The 19,726-nt window shown below is 47.5% G+C and overlaps 1 protein-coding gene across 1 annotated transcript in view; it reads right to left on the bottom strand.

The window, feature by feature from the left end:
- Positions 1-15,207: 15,207 nt before the first annotated feature.
- The window catches only part of LOC139239476 (solute carrier family 22 member 6-A-like), a 67,437-nt gene continuing 62,918 nt past the window's right edge, over positions 15,208-19,726 (bottom strand). The window contains exon 10 of the mRNA XM_070868254.1: positions 15,208-15,301. Coding sequence (XP_070724355.1) covers positions 15,208-15,301 — 94 coding nt within the window. The remainder of the gene's footprint in view (positions 15,302-19,726) is intronic.

Raw genomic sequence — 19,726 nt, 5'->3', positions numbered from 1 at the left:
GCAGATACGCTACTATACTAGCCTCTAAAGAACACAAAGAACCAGTATCTGAGCTGGTGAGAGATGCAGTGATGTATGTTCTTCCTCTTCTCATGTCATGCTCTCAGCCACAGGCTGCTCAGGTGCTTGCTGATTATCTGAAAGCATAAAGGCCCAAGAGTTGGGTTAAGGTGAGGGGAGGGGAGCAGGAAAGGAGAAATACATGCATGCAGCATGAATAGTTGGAAAATGCAAAATGCTTGTGGGGTGAGGGAATTGGGAATGTGAGAAGAACATATGAGTGAGCATGTGAGTAGGGATGAACATAACGTTGTTGCCCCCAAGGGTCAATGTCGCTGTTGGCCACGACCCCACCACCTGGCGCCCAATGATTTCCAGAACTTGATTCTCCAGCACACACAGTGATTGTGTGTTGGCTTGTCCCCTGGCTGTATGCTCCTGCTCCCTCCTGTTGTGAGCCACCTTGCCTGCAAGAGAAAGGAAAGTGCGAGTGAGTGTGGAGCAATGTGTTTGGGTGATGTGCCTGCTGTCATGTATGTACTTTTGGGATCACCAGCCACTAGACCAAGAATAAAAGGTCAGCCATTTTGTATATTAGTCACTTTGGGCCATAATAAAGCAGAGCTAAAGTCATACCTCTTGGAGTTAAACAGTACTCAGTCCAACAGTTATTGCATACACAACATTTGGCGATGAGGCAACAAGAACCTTTGCATGCAAAAATGAGCACAATTAGATTGTTGGAATGATTTGTGGAAGGAGAAGATTGGGCAGACTTTGTGAGCCGTTTGAGCCAGTTCTTTGTGGCCAACAAAATGGAGGAGGTCGGCGACGCAGATCGGCGCCGGGCGGTGGGTCGGCGACACAGATCAGCGCCGGGCAGTGTTCCTCACTGTTTGCGGTCCAAAGATTTATGGTCTGATAAAGAATCTACCTCTGAGTCCAACAGAGAAGACGTATGAAGAATTGTGTACACTGGTACAAGACCACCTTAAGCCAGACGAAGGCATCATCATCTCGATGTACAGATTTTACCCGCACGTTCGCTCAGAGGGCCAGAATGTGACGGAATTCGTTGCCGACCTGAGACGTCTAGTAGGACCGTGTAAGTTCGAGGCTGTGTTGGTAGACATGCTGCGGGGACTTTGTAATCGGCATCAACCACGAGGTGATCCTGTGTAAACTACTGGCGGTGGAGATGTTGGACTTTGTCCTCCTCGGCTGAATTATACAATTCTCCCAGTCCTCAGGTTTGCTGCTTTTTCTAGCCAATTTATATGCCTCTTCCTTGGATTTAACACTATCCTTAATTTCCCTTGTTAGCCACGGTTGAGCCACCTTCCCCATTTTATTTTTACACGAGATAGGGATGTAAAAATTTTGAAGTTCATCCATGTGATCTTTCAATGTTTGCCATTACCTATCCACCGTCAACCCTTTAAGCACTATTTGCCAGTCTAATCTAGCCAATTCGTGCCTCATACCATCAAAGTTACCTTTCCTTAAGTTCAGGACCCTAGTTTCTGAATTAACTTTGTCACTCTCCATTTTAATAAAGCATTCTACCATATTATGGTCACTCTTCCCCAAGGGGTCTCGCACAACAAGATTGCTAATTAGTTCCTTCTCATTACACATCACCCAGTCTCTGGTTGGTTCCTCGACACATTGGTCTAGAAAACCATCCCTAATACACTCCAGGAAATCCTCCTCCACCGCATTGCTACCAATTAGGGTAGCCCAATCAATATGTAGATTAATGTCGCCCATGATTACTGCTGTACCTTTATTGCACACATCCCTTATTTGTTGTTTGATGCTGTCCCCAACCTCACTACTACTATTTGGTGGGCTGTACGCAACTCCCACTAGCGTTTTCTGCCCTTTGGTATTCCGTAGCTCCACCCATACCGATTCCACATCATCCAAGCTAATGTCCTTCCTTACAATTGCACTAATTTCCTCTTTAACCAGCAATGCCACCCCTCCTCTTCCTTTCTGTCTATCCTTCCTAAATGCTGAATACCCCTGGATGTTGAGTTCCCAGCCTTGGTCTCCCTGATGCCAATCGCATCATACCCGTTAACTGCTATCTGCGCAGTTAATTCGTCCACCTTATTCCGAATAATCCTCGCATTGAGGCACAGAGCCTTCAGGCTTGTCTTTTTAACACACTTTGACCCTTTAGAATTCTGCTGTAAAGTGGCCCTTTTTGTTTTTTGCCTTGGGTTTCTTTGCCCTCCACTTTTACTATTCTCCTTTCTATCTTTTGCTTCTGTCTTCATTTTATTCCCCTTTGTCTTCCTGCATGGGTTCCCCTGCCATATTAGTTTAACTCCTCCCAAACAACACTAGCAAACACTCCCCCTAGGACATTGGTTCCAGTCCTGCCCAGGTGCAGACCGTCCAGTTTGTACTGGTCCCATCTCCCCAGAACCGGTTCCAATGTCCCAGGAATTTGAATCCCTCCCTTGTGCACCACTGCTCAAGCCACGTATTCATCTGAGCTATCCTGCAATTCCTACTCTTACTGGCACTTGGCACTGGTAGCAATCCTGAGATTACTACTTTTGAGGTCCTACTTTTTAATTTAACTCCTAGCTCCCTAAATTCAGCCCGTAGGACCTCATCCCGTTTTTTTAACCTATATCGTTGGTACCTATATGCACCACGACAACTGGCTGTTCACCCTTCCTTTTCAGAATGTCCTGCACCCGTTCCGAGACATCCTTGATCCTTGCACCAGGGAGGCAACATACCATCCTGGAGTCTCGGTTACGGCCATAGAAACGCCTATCTATTCCCCTTACAATTGAATCCCCTATCACTATTGCTCTCCCACTCTTTTTTCTGCCCTCCTTGGCAGCAGAGCCAGCCACGGTGCCATGAACCTGGCTGCTGCTGCTCTCCCCTGATGAGTCATCCCCCTCAACAGTACCCAAAGCGGTGTATCTGTTTTGCAGGGGAATGACCACAGGGGACCCCTGCACTACCTTCCTTGCACTGCTCTTCCTGTTGGTCTTCCATGCCCTGTCTGGCTGTGTACTCCTAACCTGCGGTAAGACCAACTCACTAAATTTGCTATTCACATCATTCTCAGCATCGTGCATGCTCCAGAGTGAATCCACCCGCCGCTCCAGTTCCACAACGCGGTTCGTCAGGAGCTGGAGGCGGATACACTTCCCGCACAGGTGGTCGTCAGGGACACCGGAGGCTTCCCTGATTTCCCACATGGAACAGGAGGAGCAGAACATGTGTCCGAGCTCTCCTGCCATGACTTAACCCCTGGATTAACTTAATTTGCAACAACAATGCTAAAGGTTACTTACTGAAATAGAAAAGAAAAAGTAAAGCTACTTACCAAACACCAGCCAATCACTTACTCCCTTGGCTGTGACGTCACCTTTTGATTTCTTTCTACTTTTTTTCCTTCTCACCCCTCTGCAGCTGCACCAGCAACGCTCCTGGTCTCACTGGCCTTTATAGAAGTCTAAAGCAGATATCTAAGAGAAAAATCAAAACTCAGCACGTACTGTAAATATGATTGATTCGCCGTTTGGCAAAGCGGCACATGGCAGGGCCTACCCGACTGCAAAATCAAAACCTGTGGCTGCCCATAGTCCGCCAGCGAGATTGCATCCGATTTCTCCATGTTGGCGTTGCGGGGGAAACATAGAAAATAGGTGCAGGAGTAGGCCATTTGGCCCTTCGAGCCTGTACCGCCGTTCAATAAGATCATGGCTGATCATTCCCTCAGTACCCCTTTCCTGCTTTCTCTCCATACCCCTTGATTCCCTTAGCCATAAAGGCCCAGTTGATTCAATCTCTCCTCATATGTCAGACCAGCCATCTCTGGAATCAGTCTGGTGAACCTTCGCTGCACTCCCTCAATAGCAAGAACGACCTCAATGCGAGGAGTATTCGGAATAAGGGGGCCGAATTAACTGCGCAGACAGCAGTTAACAGATATGATGTAATTGGCATCACGGAGACATGGCTCCAGGTTGACCAAGGCTGGGAACTCAACACCCAGGGGTATTCAACATTTAGGAAGGATAGGCAGAGAGGAAAAGGAGGCGGGGTGGCGTTGCTGGTTAAAGAGGAAATTAATGCAATAGTAAGGAGGGACATTAGCCTGGATGATGTGGAATCGGTATGGGTGGAGCTGCGGAATACCAAAGGGCAGAAAATGCGGTGGGAGTTGTGTACAGCCCATCAAACAGTAGTAGTGAGGTTGGCGACAGCATCAAACAAGAAATAAGGGATGTGTGCAGTAGAGGTACAGCAGTTATCATGGGCAACTTTAATCTACATATTGATTGGGCTAACCAAACTGGTAGTAATGCGGTGGAGGAGGATTTCCTGGAGTGTATTAGGGATGGTTTTCTTGACCAGTATGTCGAGGAACCAACTAGAGAGCTGGCCATCCTAGACTGAGTGATGTGTAATGAGAAGGGACTAATTAGCAATCTTATTGTGCGAGGCCCCTTGGGGAAGAGTGACCATAATATATTAGAATTCTTTATTAAGATGGCGAGTGACACAGTTAATTCGGAAACTAGGGTCCTGAACTTAAGGAAAGGAAACTTTGATGCTATGAGGCGTGAATTGGCTAGAATAGACTGGCCAAGGATACTTAAAGAGTTGACAGTGGATAAGCAATGGCAAACATTTAAAGATCACATGGATGAACTTCAGCAATTGTACATCCTTTCTGGAGTAAAAATAAAACGGGGAAGGTGTCTCAACTGTGGCTAACAAGAGAAATTAAGGATAGTGTTAAAACCAAGGAACAGGCATATAAATTGGCTAGAAAAAGTAACAAACCTGAGGACTGGGAGAAATTTAGAATTCAACAGAGGAGGACTAAGGGTTTAATTAAGAGGGGGAAATAGAATATGAGAGGAAGCTTGCAGGGAACATAAAAACTGACTGCAAAAGCTTCTATAAATATGTGAAGAGAAAAAGATTAGTGAAGACAAATGTAGGTCCCTTGCAGTTGGATTCGGGTGAATTTATAATGGGGAACAAAGAAATGGCAGACCAATTGAACAAATACTTCGGTTCTGTCTTCATGAAGGCAGACACAAATAACCTTCCGAATGTACTAGGGGACAGTGGGTCAAGTGAGAAAGAGGAACTGAGGGATATCATTATTAGGCGGGAAATTGTGTTCGGGAAATTGATGGGATTGAAGGCTGATAAATCCCCGGGGCCTGATAGTCTGCATCCCAGAGTACTTAAGGAAGTGGCCCAAGAAATAGTGGATGCATTGGTGATCATTTTCCAACAGTCTATCGACTCTGGATCAGTTCCTATGGACTGGAGGGTAGCTAATTCACACCACTTTTTAAAAAACGAGGGAGAGAGAAAACGTGTAATTATAGACTGGTTAGCCTGACATCAGTAGTGGGGAAAATGTTGGAATCAATCATTAAGGATGAAATAGCAGGGCATTTGGAAAGCAGTGACAGGATCGGTCCGAGTCAGCATGGATTTATGAAAGGGAAAATCATGCTTGACGAATCTTTTGGAATTTTTTGAGGATGTAACTAGTAGAGTGGACAAGGGAGAACCAGTGGATGTGGTGTATTTGGACTTTCAAAAGGCTTTTGACAAGGTCCCGCACAAGAGATTGGTGTGCAAAGTAAAAGCACATGGTGTTGGGGGTAATGTACCGACGTGGATAGAGAACTGGTTGGCAGACAGGAAGCAGAGAGTCCGGATAAACGGGTCCTTTTCAGAATGGCAGGCAGTGACTAGTGGAATGCCGCAGGGCTCAGTGCTGGGACCCCAGCTCTTTGCAATATACATTAACGATTTGGATGAACGAATTGAGTGTAATATCTCCAAGTTTGCAGATGACACTAAACTGGGTGGCGGTGTGAGCTGTAAGGGGGACGCTAAGAGGCTGCAGGGTGACTTGGACAGGTTAGGTGAGTGGGCAAATGTATGGCAGATGCAGTATAATGTGGATAAATGTGAGGTTATCCTTTTTGGAGGCAAAAACACGAAGGCAGAATATTATCTGAATGGTGGCAGATTAGGAAAAAGGGAGGTGCAACGAGACCTGGGTGTCATGGTTCATCAGTCATTGAAGGTTGGCATGCAGGTACAACAGGCGGTGAAGAAGGCAAATGATATGTTGGCCTTCATAGCTAGGGGATTTGAGTATAGGAGCAGGGAGGTCCAGGGTGGTACAAGGCCTTAGTGAGGCCTCACCTGGAATATTGTGTTCAGTTTTGGTCTCCGAATCTGAGGAAGGACTTAGAAACATAGAACCATAGAAAATAGGTACAGGAGTAGGCCATTCGGCCCTTCGAGCCTGCACCGCCATTCAATAAGATCATGGCTGATCATATGAGCGCTATCACATGTCAATGAGGCCTCAAGTACCCAGGTTCTTAACAAATTTCCTTCCCTTTTTGAGCCAGGTATTGGAAACTTCCGGGACGAAGGTGTGGATCCACTTGGTCCCAGAGGCGACCCATTCACCACAAGGCGCGAGCGGTACCTCACATGATGAGGGAGAGAGTGGAAATCGAGCTGGTCAGGCTGCAACGCGAGGGTATCATCTCCCGAGTGGAATTCAGCGAGTGGCCCAGCCCGATTATTCCAGTACTCAAAAGTGAAGGCACGGTCAGGATTTGTGGCGATTATAAAGTAACTATTAATTGTTTCTTGCTACAGGACCAATACCCGCTACCTAAGGCAGACGACCTATTTGCGACACTGGCAGGAGGCAAGACGTTCACCAAGCTCGACCTGACTTCGGCCTACATGACGGAGGAGCTGGAGGAGTCTTCGAAGGGCCTCACCTGCATCAACACGCACAAGGGACTGTTCATCTACAACAGATGCCCGTTTGGAATTTGGTCTGCTGCAGCGATCTTCCAGAGAAACATAGAGAGCTTACTCAAGTCGGTACCATGCACGGTGGTTTTTCAGGACGACATATTGGTCACGGGTCGGGACACCGTTGAGCACGTACAAAACCTGGAGGAGGTCCTCCAGCGACTGGATCGCGTAGGGCTGTGGCTGAAGAGACCGAAATGTGTCTTCATGGCAACAGAAGTGGAGTTTTTGGGGAGAAAGATCATGGCGGACGGCATTCGGCCCACAGATGCCAAGACAGAGCCTATCAGGAACGCGCCCAGTCCACAGAATGTCACGGAGCTGCAGTCGTTCCTGGGACTCCTCAACTACTTTGGTAACTTCCTATCATGGTTAAGCACCCTCTTAGAGCCCCTACATGTGTTATTGTGTAAAGGTGAGAACTGGGTATGGGGAAAAAAACCAAGTAATTGCTTTTGAGAAAGCCAGAAACATTTTATGCTCCAATAAGCTGCTTGTATTGTATAACTCGTGTCAAAGACTTGTGCTAGCATGTGATGCAGCATCGTACGGAGTTGGGTGTGTATTACAACAAGCTAACGTTGCGGGGAAGGTGCAACCTGTCGACTATGCCTCCAGGAGCTTGTCTAAGGCCGAGAGGACATACAGCATGATTGAGAAAGAGGCATTAGCGTGTGTGTTCGGGGTAAAGAAAATGCATCAGTACCTGTTTGACCTCAAATTTGAGCTGGAAACCGATCACAAGCCCCTCATATCCCTGTTCGCTGAAAGTAAGGAGATAAATATTTTGGGCACTCGTGCTATCAGCGTATAACTATACCATCCGCCACAGGCCCAGCACCGAGAACTGTGCAGATGCTCTCAGTCGGCTACCATTGCCCACCACGGGGTGGAAATGGCGCAGCCTGCAAACTTGTTGATGGTGGCACAGCCCGCAGACTTGTTGATGGTCATGGAAATGTTTGAAAATGATAAATTATCTGTCACGGCCCGCCAGATTAGGACTTGGACCAACCAAGATCCTCTGCTGTCCCTAGTAAAAAACTAGGTGCTGCATGGGAGCTGGGCCAGCGTTCCCATTGAAATGGAAGAGCTAATCAAGCCGTTTCAGCGGCGAAAGGATGAGCTGTCCATTGAGGCAGACTGCTTGTTGTGGAGTAACCGCGTAGTGCTACCCAAAAAGGGCAGGGAGACGTTCATCTCGGATCTCCACAGCACACACCTGGGTATAGTAATGATGAAAGCGATAGCCAGATCCCTTGTGTGGTGGCCCGGTATCGACTCTGACTTAGAGTCCTTGTACAGCAATGCAGCATGTATTCTCAGTTGAGTAACATGCCCAGAGAGGCACCATTAAGTTTGTGGTCCTGGCCCTCCAGACCATGGTCGAGGATCCATGTCGACTATGCGGGCCCGTTTCTCGGTAAAATGTTCCTGGTGGTGGTGGATGCTTTTTCAAAATGGATTGAATGTGAAATAATGTCGGGAAGCACCGCCACCATTGAAAGCCTGAGGGCCATGTTTGGGACCCACGGCCTGCCTGACATACTGGTCAGTGACAACGGGCCATGTTTCACCAGTGCCGAATTTAAAGAATTCGTGACCCGCAATGGGATCAAACATGTCACCTCGACCCTGTTTAAACCAGCCTCCAATGGGCAGGCAGAGCTTGCAGTACAAACAATCAAACAGAGCCTTAAACGAGTCACAGAAGGCTCACTCCAAACCCGCCTGTCCCGAGTACTGCTCAGCTACCACACGAGACCCACTCGCTCACAGGGGTGTCCCCGGCTGAGCTTCTCATGAAAAGGACACTTAAAACCAGACTCTCGCTGGTTCACCCCAACCTACATGATCAGGTAGAGAGCAGGCGGCAGCAACAAAATGTAAACGATGGTCGCGCCACTGTGTCATGGGAAATTGATCTGAATGACCCTGTGTATGTGCTAAACTCTGGACATGGTCCCAAGTGGATCGCGGGCACGGTGATAGCTAAAGAAGGGAGTAGGGTGTTTGTAGTCAAACTAGACAATGGACAAATTTGTAGAAAGCACCTGGACCAAACGAGGCTGCAGTTCACAGACTGCCCTGAAAACCCCACAACAGACACCACCTTTTTCGAGCCCACAACACACACCCAAAGGATCAACAACATCACCCCGGACCAGGAAATTGAACCCATCAAGCCCAGCAGCCCTGCAGGGCCAACAACACGCCAGCCCAGCGAGGGCACAGCCAACACACCAGAACAGACATTTGTACCGAGGCGGTCCACCAGGGAAAGAAAGGCTCCCGATAGCCTCACCTTGTAAATAGTTTTCACTTTGACTTTGGGCGGGGGAGTGATGTTGTGTATCTGTAAAGCATGTACTCCCATGTTCCGCCACCAGGGAGCCGGACCCTAAGGCCTGTTCCTCACTCTGGAGTGTCTTAATAAAGACTGAGGTCACTGTTACTTTAACCTCCCTGTGTGCAGTCTCATCTGTGTTAGGAATATAATAGCACACATCCCTTATTTCTTGTTTGATGCTGTCCCCAACCTCACTACTACTGTTTGGTGGTCTGTACACAACTCCCACTAGCGTTTTCTGCCCTTTGGTATTCCGCAGCTCCACCCATACCGATTCCACATCAGCCAGGCTCATGTCCCTCCTTACTATTGCATTATTTTCCTCTTTAACCAGCAACACCACCCCGCCACCTTTTCCTCTCTGCCTATCCTTCCTAAATGTTGACTACCCCTGGGTGTTGAGTTCCCAGCCTTGGTCACCCTGGAGCCATGTCACCGTGATGCCAATTACATCATATCCGTTATCTGCTGTCTGCGCAGTTAATTCGTCCACCTTATTCCGAATACTCCTCGCATTGAGGCACAGAGCCTTCAGGCTTGTCTTTTTAACACACTTTGCCCCTTTGGAATTTTGCTGTAATGTGGCCCCTTTTGTTTTTTGCTTGCACCAGCAGTGTCGATTTAAGCAATATCATTGCAAAGGCTGTCTGAGAGTGCGGCATCTCCGCAGATGAGCAAGCATGCTGCGACACACCACGTGGAGGATGATGGTCAGACTAGCGCGGATCCAGATACGCAATCCAAGATACCAGAAGTGTATGGACCGTACTCATTCCTAACTAAGAGCAAACCGATAATGATCAACGTGAAATTTAATGGGGTGCTGGTATCGATGGAACTGGACATGGGGGCGAGTCAATCGATAATGAGCCAGAGGGCATTCGACAAGTTGTGGGATACTAAGGCTGTGAGGCCCAGGCTGAGTCCAGTCAATGCCAAGTTGCGCACATACACCAAAGAACTCATAATGGAGATTGGCAGTGCCACAATTAAAGTGTCATATGACGGTGCGGTTCACGAGTTAACGCTATGGATTGTCCCAGGCAATGGCCCAACGCTGATGGCAGGAACTGGCTTGAAAAAATCAGATGCGATTGGAACAACATCAAGGCGTTGTCGTCGGAGAAAGATACATGTGCCCAAGTACTGAGCAAGTTCCCCTTGCTGTCGAACCAGGCATCGGCAACTTCACGGGAGCCAAGGTACAGATCCACGTGGACTCGGATGCAAGACCCGTCCATCATAAAGCTCGGGCAGTTCCGTATATGATGAGGGAGAAGGTCGAAATCGAACTGGACAGACTCCAGCGTGAAGGGATCATATCACCAGTTCAATTTAATGAATGGACAAGCCCCATTGTTCCTGTGCTAAAAAAGTGATGGCACAGTCAGAATCTGTGGAGACTACAAGGCTACGATCAACAGGTTTTTGAAACAGGATTAGTACCCGTTACCGAAGGCTGATGACTTTTTTGCAATGCTAACCGTGGGGAAGTCGTTCACCAAACTTGACTTGATGTCAGCCTACGTGACACAGGAGCTGGTCGAGACGTCGAAGAGACTTGTGTGCATTAACACGCATAAAGGACTGTTTATTTATCACAGGTGCCCCTTTGGAATTCGCTCGGCTGCAGCAATATTTCAGAGGAACATGGAGAGTCTACTGAAGTCCGTTCCCAGAACCGTCGTGTTCCAAGATGACATCCTGATCACTGGTCGTGACTCTGAGGAACATCTGAACAGCCTGGAAGAGGTTCTACATCGTCTGGACAAAGTGGGACTCAGACTGACATGCTCGAAGTGCGTCTTCATGGCACCAGAGGTCGAATTCCTGGGGAGGAAGATTGCTGCTGACGGCATCAGGCCCGTGGACGAGAAAACCAAGGCCATAAAGAATGCACCCAAGCCACAGAATGTGATGGAGCTGCGTTCGTTCCTGTGTCTACTCAACTATTTCGGTAACTTCCTACCTAAATTGAGCACCTTATTAGAACCACTGCACATGCTGCTAAGAAAAGGTGACAACTGGGTGTGGGGTGCGTCTCAAGACAGAGCTTTTGAGAAAGCCACTAATCTGCTTTGCTCTAACAAGCTGCTGGTACATTATGACCCATGTAAATGTTTAGTATTGGCCTGTGATGCTTCGTCATATGGAATTGGTTGCGAACTCCAACAAGCTAATGAGTCGGGTAAACTTCAACCAGTATGTTTCAAAAAGTTTGTCTAAAGCGGAAAGAGCCTACAACATGGTAGAGAAAGAAGCGCTAGCCTGTTTGTATGGGGTTAAAAAGATATATCAGTACCTGTTTGGTCTTCGGTTTGAACTGGAGACAGATCACAAGCCGCCTATTTCACTGTTCTCTGAAAACAAAGGTATCAATACCAATGCCTCATCCCGCATCCAGAGGTGGGCACTGACATTATCCGCTTATGATTATGTCATTCGCCATAGACCTAGCACTGAGAATTGTGCCGATGCTTTGAGCCGTCTGCCGTTGCCCACACCGGAGGTGGAAACGCCACAACCAGCAGACCTATTGTTAGTTATGGATGCTTTTGAGAATGAAGGAACCCCTGTCACGGCTCAACAAGTTAAGACCTGGACCAGCCAGGACCCGATTTTATCAGTAGCGAAGAATTGCATCCTCAAAGGTGATTGGTTTGCCATACCCAAGCAAATGTGCAAGGAGACCAAACCTTACATTCGTCATGAAGACGTACTGTCTATTCAGATTGTATACTGTGGGGCAATCGTGTTGTTATGCCAAAGAAAGGGAGAGAGAAATTTGAACGTGAGCTACATAGCACACTTCCCTGCATTGTAATGATGAAAGCCAATGCTAGGTCTCTGAGCTGGAATCATATGTGCATCAGTGCAACACTTGCATGCAGCTCAGCAAAGCACCAGCGAAATCGCCGCTGAGTCTGTGGTCGTGGCCGTCCAAACCATGGTCCAGGATCCACATAGACTTTGCAGGTCCCTTCCTGGGGAAGATGTTTTTAGTTGTGGTGGATGCATATTCGAAGTGGATAGAGTGTATAATCATGTCATCCAGCACATCTACAGTTACCATTGAGAATCTTAGTGTCATGTTCGCGACACATGGTCTGCCTGACATCGTTGTTAGCGACAACTGATCGTGCTTCACCAGTCACGAGTTTCAAGAGTTCATAAAACTCAATGGTATCAAACATGTAAGGTCAGCACCGTTCAAACCTGTATCCAATGGGCAAGCAGAACATGGTGTCCAAATCATAAAGCAGAGTATGAAGTGAGTAACCCAAGGGTCGCTGCAGACCTGCCTGTCATGCATACTGCTTAGTTACAGGACAAGACCACACACGCTTACCGGGGTCTCGCCTGCTGAACTAATGATGAAGAGAGGTCTTAAGACCAAGCTATCCCTTGTACACCCTGACTTGAATAGTCATATTGAATATAGAAGACAAAGTCAGCAAGGGTATCACAATCGCGCAGCTGTGTCACGCGATATTTCTGTAAATTATCCTGTATATGTTCTGAATTATGGTCAGGCTCTCGAGTGGATCACTGGTACTGTCATGGCCAAGGAGGGCAACAGAGTATTTATTGTCAAGCTCAAAAATGGGCAAACATGCAGGAAATATATGGATCAGACAAAGCTGTGGCACACAGACGAACCGGAACACTTGGAGGAAGAGACAATCGACGACCAACCAACCTACCCCCAGTCATCAGAGGACTTAGTGGTCATCAGTCAATCGGGATTTTCAATCACTGACATGTTCAATGAAAATGGACTTTCAATCCTTGACATGGCCATTGCCACTCCCACCAGGTCAGCCACTCAGCCGCCAGTCACAACAGACTCTGAACACTTACCCAAGGCTGGAGTTGAACTGAGACAGTTAACCCGGGAGTGTAAAACACCAGACCGTCTCAATTTGTAAAAGACTGTGTTAAGGGGATTATTGTCATGTATGTACTTTTGGAATCACTAGCCACTAGATGGCGTCACTGTTGGAGGCCATTGGGCTTCAAGCACGTGTGTCCAGCCCAAGTATAATAGGCCAGTCATTTTGTACACCGTTCCAAAAATAGAAGGGGCAATTTTCAAAATGGCGGATCCTCTGCACCGACCGAGCGGTGAGTCCTTACTGACTCTTATAGAAAGGGGCAATTTCGGCCCCCGTGTCCGGCTGTACTGAAGATTAGTAGATACATTAAGTAATGTTTCATCTGGTGATAACAAAGTTAATTCTTCACTCTAAATTACTAAATTTGGCTTTAATGACAATAATTTTGTACCCAGAGTTTGAATTCCATGGAGGAAAGGCAATGGAAATGTTAGGACCACATGAACGCATCAGCCCTGTAGGCGGGCACCATTTTATCCTACAGCGTGCATCCTGGAATATATAAGAACATAAAAAATAGGAGCAGGAGTAGGCCATTTGACCCTTCGAGTCTGCTGCATCATTGAGTAAGCTCAAGGCTGATCTTTGACCTCAAATCCACTTTCCCACCCGATCCCCATATCCCTTAATTCCCTTAGATTCCAAAAATCTTATCGATCTCAGCCTTGAATATATCATGTTTTTATGCTTTTCGCTGTCAATGGGGGATTTAATCGATGTTTGACATTCAGTAAGCTCAAGGTTGATCTTTGACCTCAGCAATCTCGAGGAGCAGTTTGAATGTTTGTCTTGAAGTCACAATGAATTGGCACTCCATCCACCAGCTTAAACATTCACTCCCTGCACGACCAGCGCAGCGTGGCAGCAGTGTTTACCACCTACAAGATGCACTGCAGAATCTCATCAAGGCTGCTTCGACATCACCTCCTAAACCCGTGACCTCTACCACCTAGAAGGACAAAGGCAGTAGGTGCATAGGAACATCATCAATTCCAAGTTCCTCACCAAGTCACACAACATCTTGTCTTGGAAATATATCACCATTCCTTTATCGTCACTGGGTCAAAATCCTAGAACTCCCTCCCTAACAGCACTATGGGAGTACTTTCACTGTCACTTTCACTTCACTTTTAAAAGTCCTTAGAATATAGAACAACAACAACTTATATTTATATAGAGCTTCACAGGAGTATAATGACACAAAAAATTTAACACTGAGCCACAAAGGAGAAATTGTGGCAGGTGACCAAAAGCTTGGTCAAAGAGGTAGGTTTTAAGAAGTATCTTGAAGGAGGAAAGAGAGGTGACAGGCTTAGGCATAGCATTCCAGAGCTTAGGGCATAGGCAACAGAAGGCACGGCCACTAATGGTTGAGCGATTATAATCAGAGATGCTCAAGAGGGAAGAATATGAGGAGCACAGACATCTCGGGGCTGGGGGGGGTGGGGGGGGGGAGGGGTTGAAGGAAGGGAAACCTGAGGAAGGTGAGGAGTTCTACACTTCAAAGGTTTTCAATGGTCTAGAGTAGCAGATGCCATGAATCTTGATTAAAGTAAGGTTGCAGGGAAGATGGTATAATTGGAGAATAAGAATAAGAGAATACGAGAGGAAAGTTTAGGGCTGCAGTGAGCAGAGTAACATTGTTAAAATAGAGAGATTAAAAAGTTTGCAGGAAAGGTTGGAGGTGAGGGAAGGATTGCCTATCAGAGAGGCTTTTTCTTGCTTTCTGTGATAGGCAAGAGAAATTACATACAATAACAATGGAAATGTTCCTTTAACGTGCCGTCAATGAAATGAATAACCATTAAAAGAATGTACATTACTATTTATTAAAATTAACATCCGGAACACATACTGGGACCCCACAAGATTTTGGTGGTCACAGGATCATAGTGTTGGTAGTAGAAGCATTTTGAGGGGATAAATTAAGACTATCATGGAAGATGTTTACCGTACAACATTATATTATGGATTATCAGACATATTACACGTTAAGAATGTGTTATTGTACGGCCCGTTGAGAAAAGGTGAACATAGGTTAAAGAGGGTCATTCATCATGTAGTCACTCAGAGGCTGATGGTGTGTTGAGAGTGAGCTATGCCTTGTTAAACAGTCTGTTTCATCAGTGCTATGTGTGTTTCCTGCAGTGGAATCTCACCCCTCTTTTGCTCCTTTTCTTTTTCAGCACCTTTTTTTGCTCTGGAAATAAATAAATCAGAAAACAACCAGTGATTAGAATACATTTAACTTTTCTTTCATTGCCTAATTTTCTTCCCTCACCGAAGTGACCATTCTTCATGTGTGAGCCCAGATAAAGAATCAAGGCCAATGTCTCATCTAAGCAAAGACCTTTTCTCAGCAAACATCTAAAAAACCCCCACACTTTCCCGCAGGAGTTAGCTGGATTGCGATGTCAAGTGGGAACCCTTGGAATTGCTGAGGCCAATTGTAGCAGTTCTCTTACCACGCCAGTTGAGATTAGTTATCCCAAAAGTGACTGTGCATTGAATCCAGGTTCTTCCTGAATCATCATCATAGGCAATCCCTCAGAATTGAGGAAGACTTGTTTGCACTCTAAAAGTGAGTTCTCAGGTGGCCCTGCAGTCCAATGTGGAAATTACAGTCTCTGTCACAGGTGTGGCAGACCGTGGTTGAAGGAAAGGGTGGGTGGGACTGGTTTGCCGCATGCTCCTTCAGCTGTCTGCGCTTGATTTCTGCACGCTCTCGGCGACGACACTTGGATGCTCTTTCTCCATTTTGGGCGGTCTTGAACCAGGGATTTCCAGGTGCCGGTGGGGATGTTGCACTTTATCAAGGAGACTTTGAGGGTATCCTTGAAACGTTTCCTCTGCCCACCTGAGGCTCGCTTGCCGTGTAGGAGTTCCGAGTAGAGCGCTTGCTTAGGGAGTCTCGTGCTGGGCATGCGGACGATGTGCCCCGCCCAACGGAGCTGGTTGAGCGTGGTCAGTGCTTCGATGCTGGGGATGTTGGCCTGGTCGAGGACGCTAACTGTTATATATGTGGACTTGTATTTACTCTGTACAGCCACCAGAGGGCCCATCCCTTGGAGTTCCAAGGAATCCCATAATCCCTTGGGAGCACAGGTATTTAAGGAGGCCTCACAGGTTGGAGAGGCACACTGGAGACCTGAAATAAAGGACTAATGTCACACTTTACTTTGAGCTCATAGTGTTCAGTCTGACTCTCCATACACAACAACTGGCAACGAGATACGGATAGTGAACACAAAGATGCAGAGAACAATGGGCATACTGGAGAAATTCTCGGAGGGAGATGGTTGGGAAACTTTTGTGGAGCGACTCGACCAATACTTAGTGGCTAACGAGCTAGATGGGGAAGAGAGCGCTGCCAAATGAAGGGCGATCCTCCTCACCGTCTGTGGGGCACCAACGTATGGCCTCATGAAGAATCTGCTCTCTCCAGCGAAACTCACGGAAAAATCGTACGATGATTTGTGCGCACTGGTCAGAGAGCATTTGAACCCGAAGGAAAGCGTTTTGATGGCGAGGTTCCGGTTCTACATCTACAAAAGGTCTGAAGGCCAGGAAGTGATGAGTTATGTCGCTAAGCTAAGCCTTGCAGGACATTGCGAATTTGAAGGACATTTGGAGCACATGCCCAGAGACTTTTTCGTACTTGGCATTGGCCACAAAACCATACTTCGCAAACTTTTGACTGTAGAGACCCCAACCTTGAGTAAGGCCATAGCGATAGCCCAGGCGTTCATTGCCACCAGTGACAATACGAAGCAAATCTCTCAGCACACAAGTGCTGTTACAAGTACTGTGAACAAAGTGATGTTGTTTTCGAATCGTAATGTACAGGGCAGGTCACACATACCTGCAGCTGCACGTCCGCAGATGACTCAGGGTCCACCATCAAGGATGATGAATGTTGGCGCTGCGGGGTGATCATCGTTTCCATTCATGCCAATTCAAAGAATACATTTGCAAGGGCTGTGGAACAATGGGACACCTCCAACGAGTGTGCAGGCAAGCTGCAAAGCCTGTTAAACCTGCAAACCACTATGTTGCATAGGAGGACAGATCCACGGAGGATCACGATGAACGAGAGCCTCAGATCGAGGAGGCAGAGGTACATAGGGTGCACACATTCACCACGAATTGTCCCCCGATAATGCTGAATGTTGAACTAAATGGACTCCCGGTGTCAATGGAGCTGGACACAGGGGCGAGCCAGTCCATCATGGGCAAAAAGACTTTCGAAAGGTTGTGGTACAACAAGGCCTCAAGGCCAGTCTCAACTCCAGTTCACACAAAACTAAGAGCTTACACGAAAGAACTGATTCCTGTAATCGGCAGTGCTACCGTAAAGGTCTCCTATGATGGAGCGGTGCACAAGCTACCACTCTGGGTGGTACCGGGCGATGGTCCCACGCTGCTCAGCAGGAGCTGGCTGGGAAAGATACGCTGGAACTGGGACGATGTCCGAGCGCTATCACCCGCTGACAACACTTCGAGTGCCCAGGTCTTAAATAAATTTCCTTTGCTGTTCGAACCAGGCATTGGGAAATTCCATGGAGCAAAAGTGTAGATCCACCTAATTCCGGGGGCGCGACCCATCCATCACAAGGCGAGAGCAGTACCGTACATGATGAGAGAAAGGGTAGAGATTGAGCTAGACCAGCTGCAACGAGAGGGCATCATTTCACCGATTGAATTCAGCGAGTGGGCCAGTCCTATTGTCCTAGTCCTCAAGGGAGACGGCATCGTCCGAATCTGTGGCGATTACAAAGTAACTTTCAATCGTTTCTCCCTGCAGGACCAATATCCACTACCAAAAGCCGACGACTTCTTTGCAACGCTGGCGGGATGAAAGACATTCACAAAGCTGGATCTGACTTCAGCCTACATGACGCAGGAACTGGAGGAATCATCAAAGGCCCTCACCTGCATCAACATGCACAAAGGTCTCTTTGTTTATAACAGATGCTCACTTGGAATCCGATCAGTGGTGGCGATATTCCAGAGAAACATAGAAAGTTTACTGAAGTCGGTCTCACACACCGTGGTCTTCCAGGACGACATCTTGGTCACAGGTCGGAACACAGTTGAGCACCTGCAGAACCTGGAGGAGGTTCTTAGTCGACTCAACCGCGTGGGGCTCAGGTTAAAACGCTCGAAGTGCATTTTCCTGGCGCCTGAAGTGGAGTTCTTGGGAAGGAGGATTGCGGCGGACGGCATCAGGCCCACCAATGCGAAAACGGAGGCAATCGAGAACGCACCGAGGCCACAGAACGTGACGGAGCTGCGATCGTTTCTGGGACTCTTGAACTACTTTGGTAACTTCTTACCGGGTCTCAGCACACTGCGAGAACCCACTACATGTTTTACTATGAAAAGGGGGCGAATGGGTTTGGGGCAAAAGCCAAGAAAATGCCTTGTAAAAGCGAGAAAATTGTTATGCTCAAACAAATTGCTTGTGTTGTATGATCCATGTAAGCGTTTGGTACTAGCATGTGATGCGTCGTCATATGGCGTCGGGTGTGTATTGCAACAAGCTAATGGTTTCGGGAAACTGCAACCGGTTACTTATGCATCCAGGAGTCTGTCTAAGGCCGAGAGAGCCTACAGCATGATTGAAAAAGAAGCGTTAGCGTGTGTCTATGGAGTAAAGAAAATGCATCAATACCTGTTTGGGCTAAAATTCGAATTGGAAACTGATCATAAGCCACTTATATCACTGTTTTCAGAGAGTAAAGCGATAAATACCAACGCATTGGCCTGCATCCAGAGATGGGTGCTCACTTTGTCCGCATACAACTACGCCATCCGCCATAGGCCAGGCACAGAAAACTGCGCTGATGCTCTCAGTAGGCTGCCATTGCCCACCACTGGGGTGGAAATGGCGCAGCCCGCAGATCTAGCCATGGTTATGGAAGCATTTGAGAGTGAGCAATCACCCGTCACTGCCCGGCAGATCAAAACCTGGACAAGCCAGGACCCCTTATTATCTCTAGTCAAAAGCTGTGTGCTTCACGGGAGCTGGTCCAGTGTCCCAGTGGAAATGCAGGAAGAGATAAAGCCGTTCTAGTGGCGCAAAAATGAAATGTCTATACAGGCAGACTGCCTTCTTGGGGAAAACATGTAGTGGTCCCCAAGAAGGGTAGAGACCCTTTCATCAATGACCTCCACAGTACCCACCCAGGCATCGTAATGATGAAAGCGATAACCAGATCCCACGTGTTGTGGCCCGGTATCGATGCGGACTTAGATCTGCGTTCACAGATGTAATACATGCTTGCAGTTAAGCAGTGTACCCAGGGAGGCGCCACTAAGTTTGGCCCTCCAAACCGTGGTCTAGGGTATACGTCGACTATGCAGGCCCGTTCTTGGGTAAAATGTTCCTTGTGGTTGTAGACGCATACTCCAAGTGGATTGAATGTGAGATAATGTCGGCTAGCACGTCCGCTGCCAGTATGAAAGTCTGCAGGCCATGTTTGCCACACACGGCTCACCCGATGTCCTGGTGAGCGACAACGGGCCATGTTTTACCAGTGCTGAGTTCAAAGAATTCATGACCCGTAACAGGATCAAACATGTGACATCTGCCCCGTTTAAACCAGCGTTCAAGCAGAGAGAG

The sequence above is a fragment of the Pristiophorus japonicus genome, chromosome 27, assembly GCF_044704955.1.
Source record: "Pristiophorus japonicus isolate sPriJap1 chromosome 27, sPriJap1.hap1, whole genome shotgun sequence".
NCBI lineage: Eukaryota > Metazoa > Chordata > Chondrichthyes > Pristiophoridae > Pristiophorus > Pristiophorus japonicus.
Note: the sequence above shows the minus strand (reverse complement) of the source record. Positions and strands in the feature narration are given on the sequence as shown.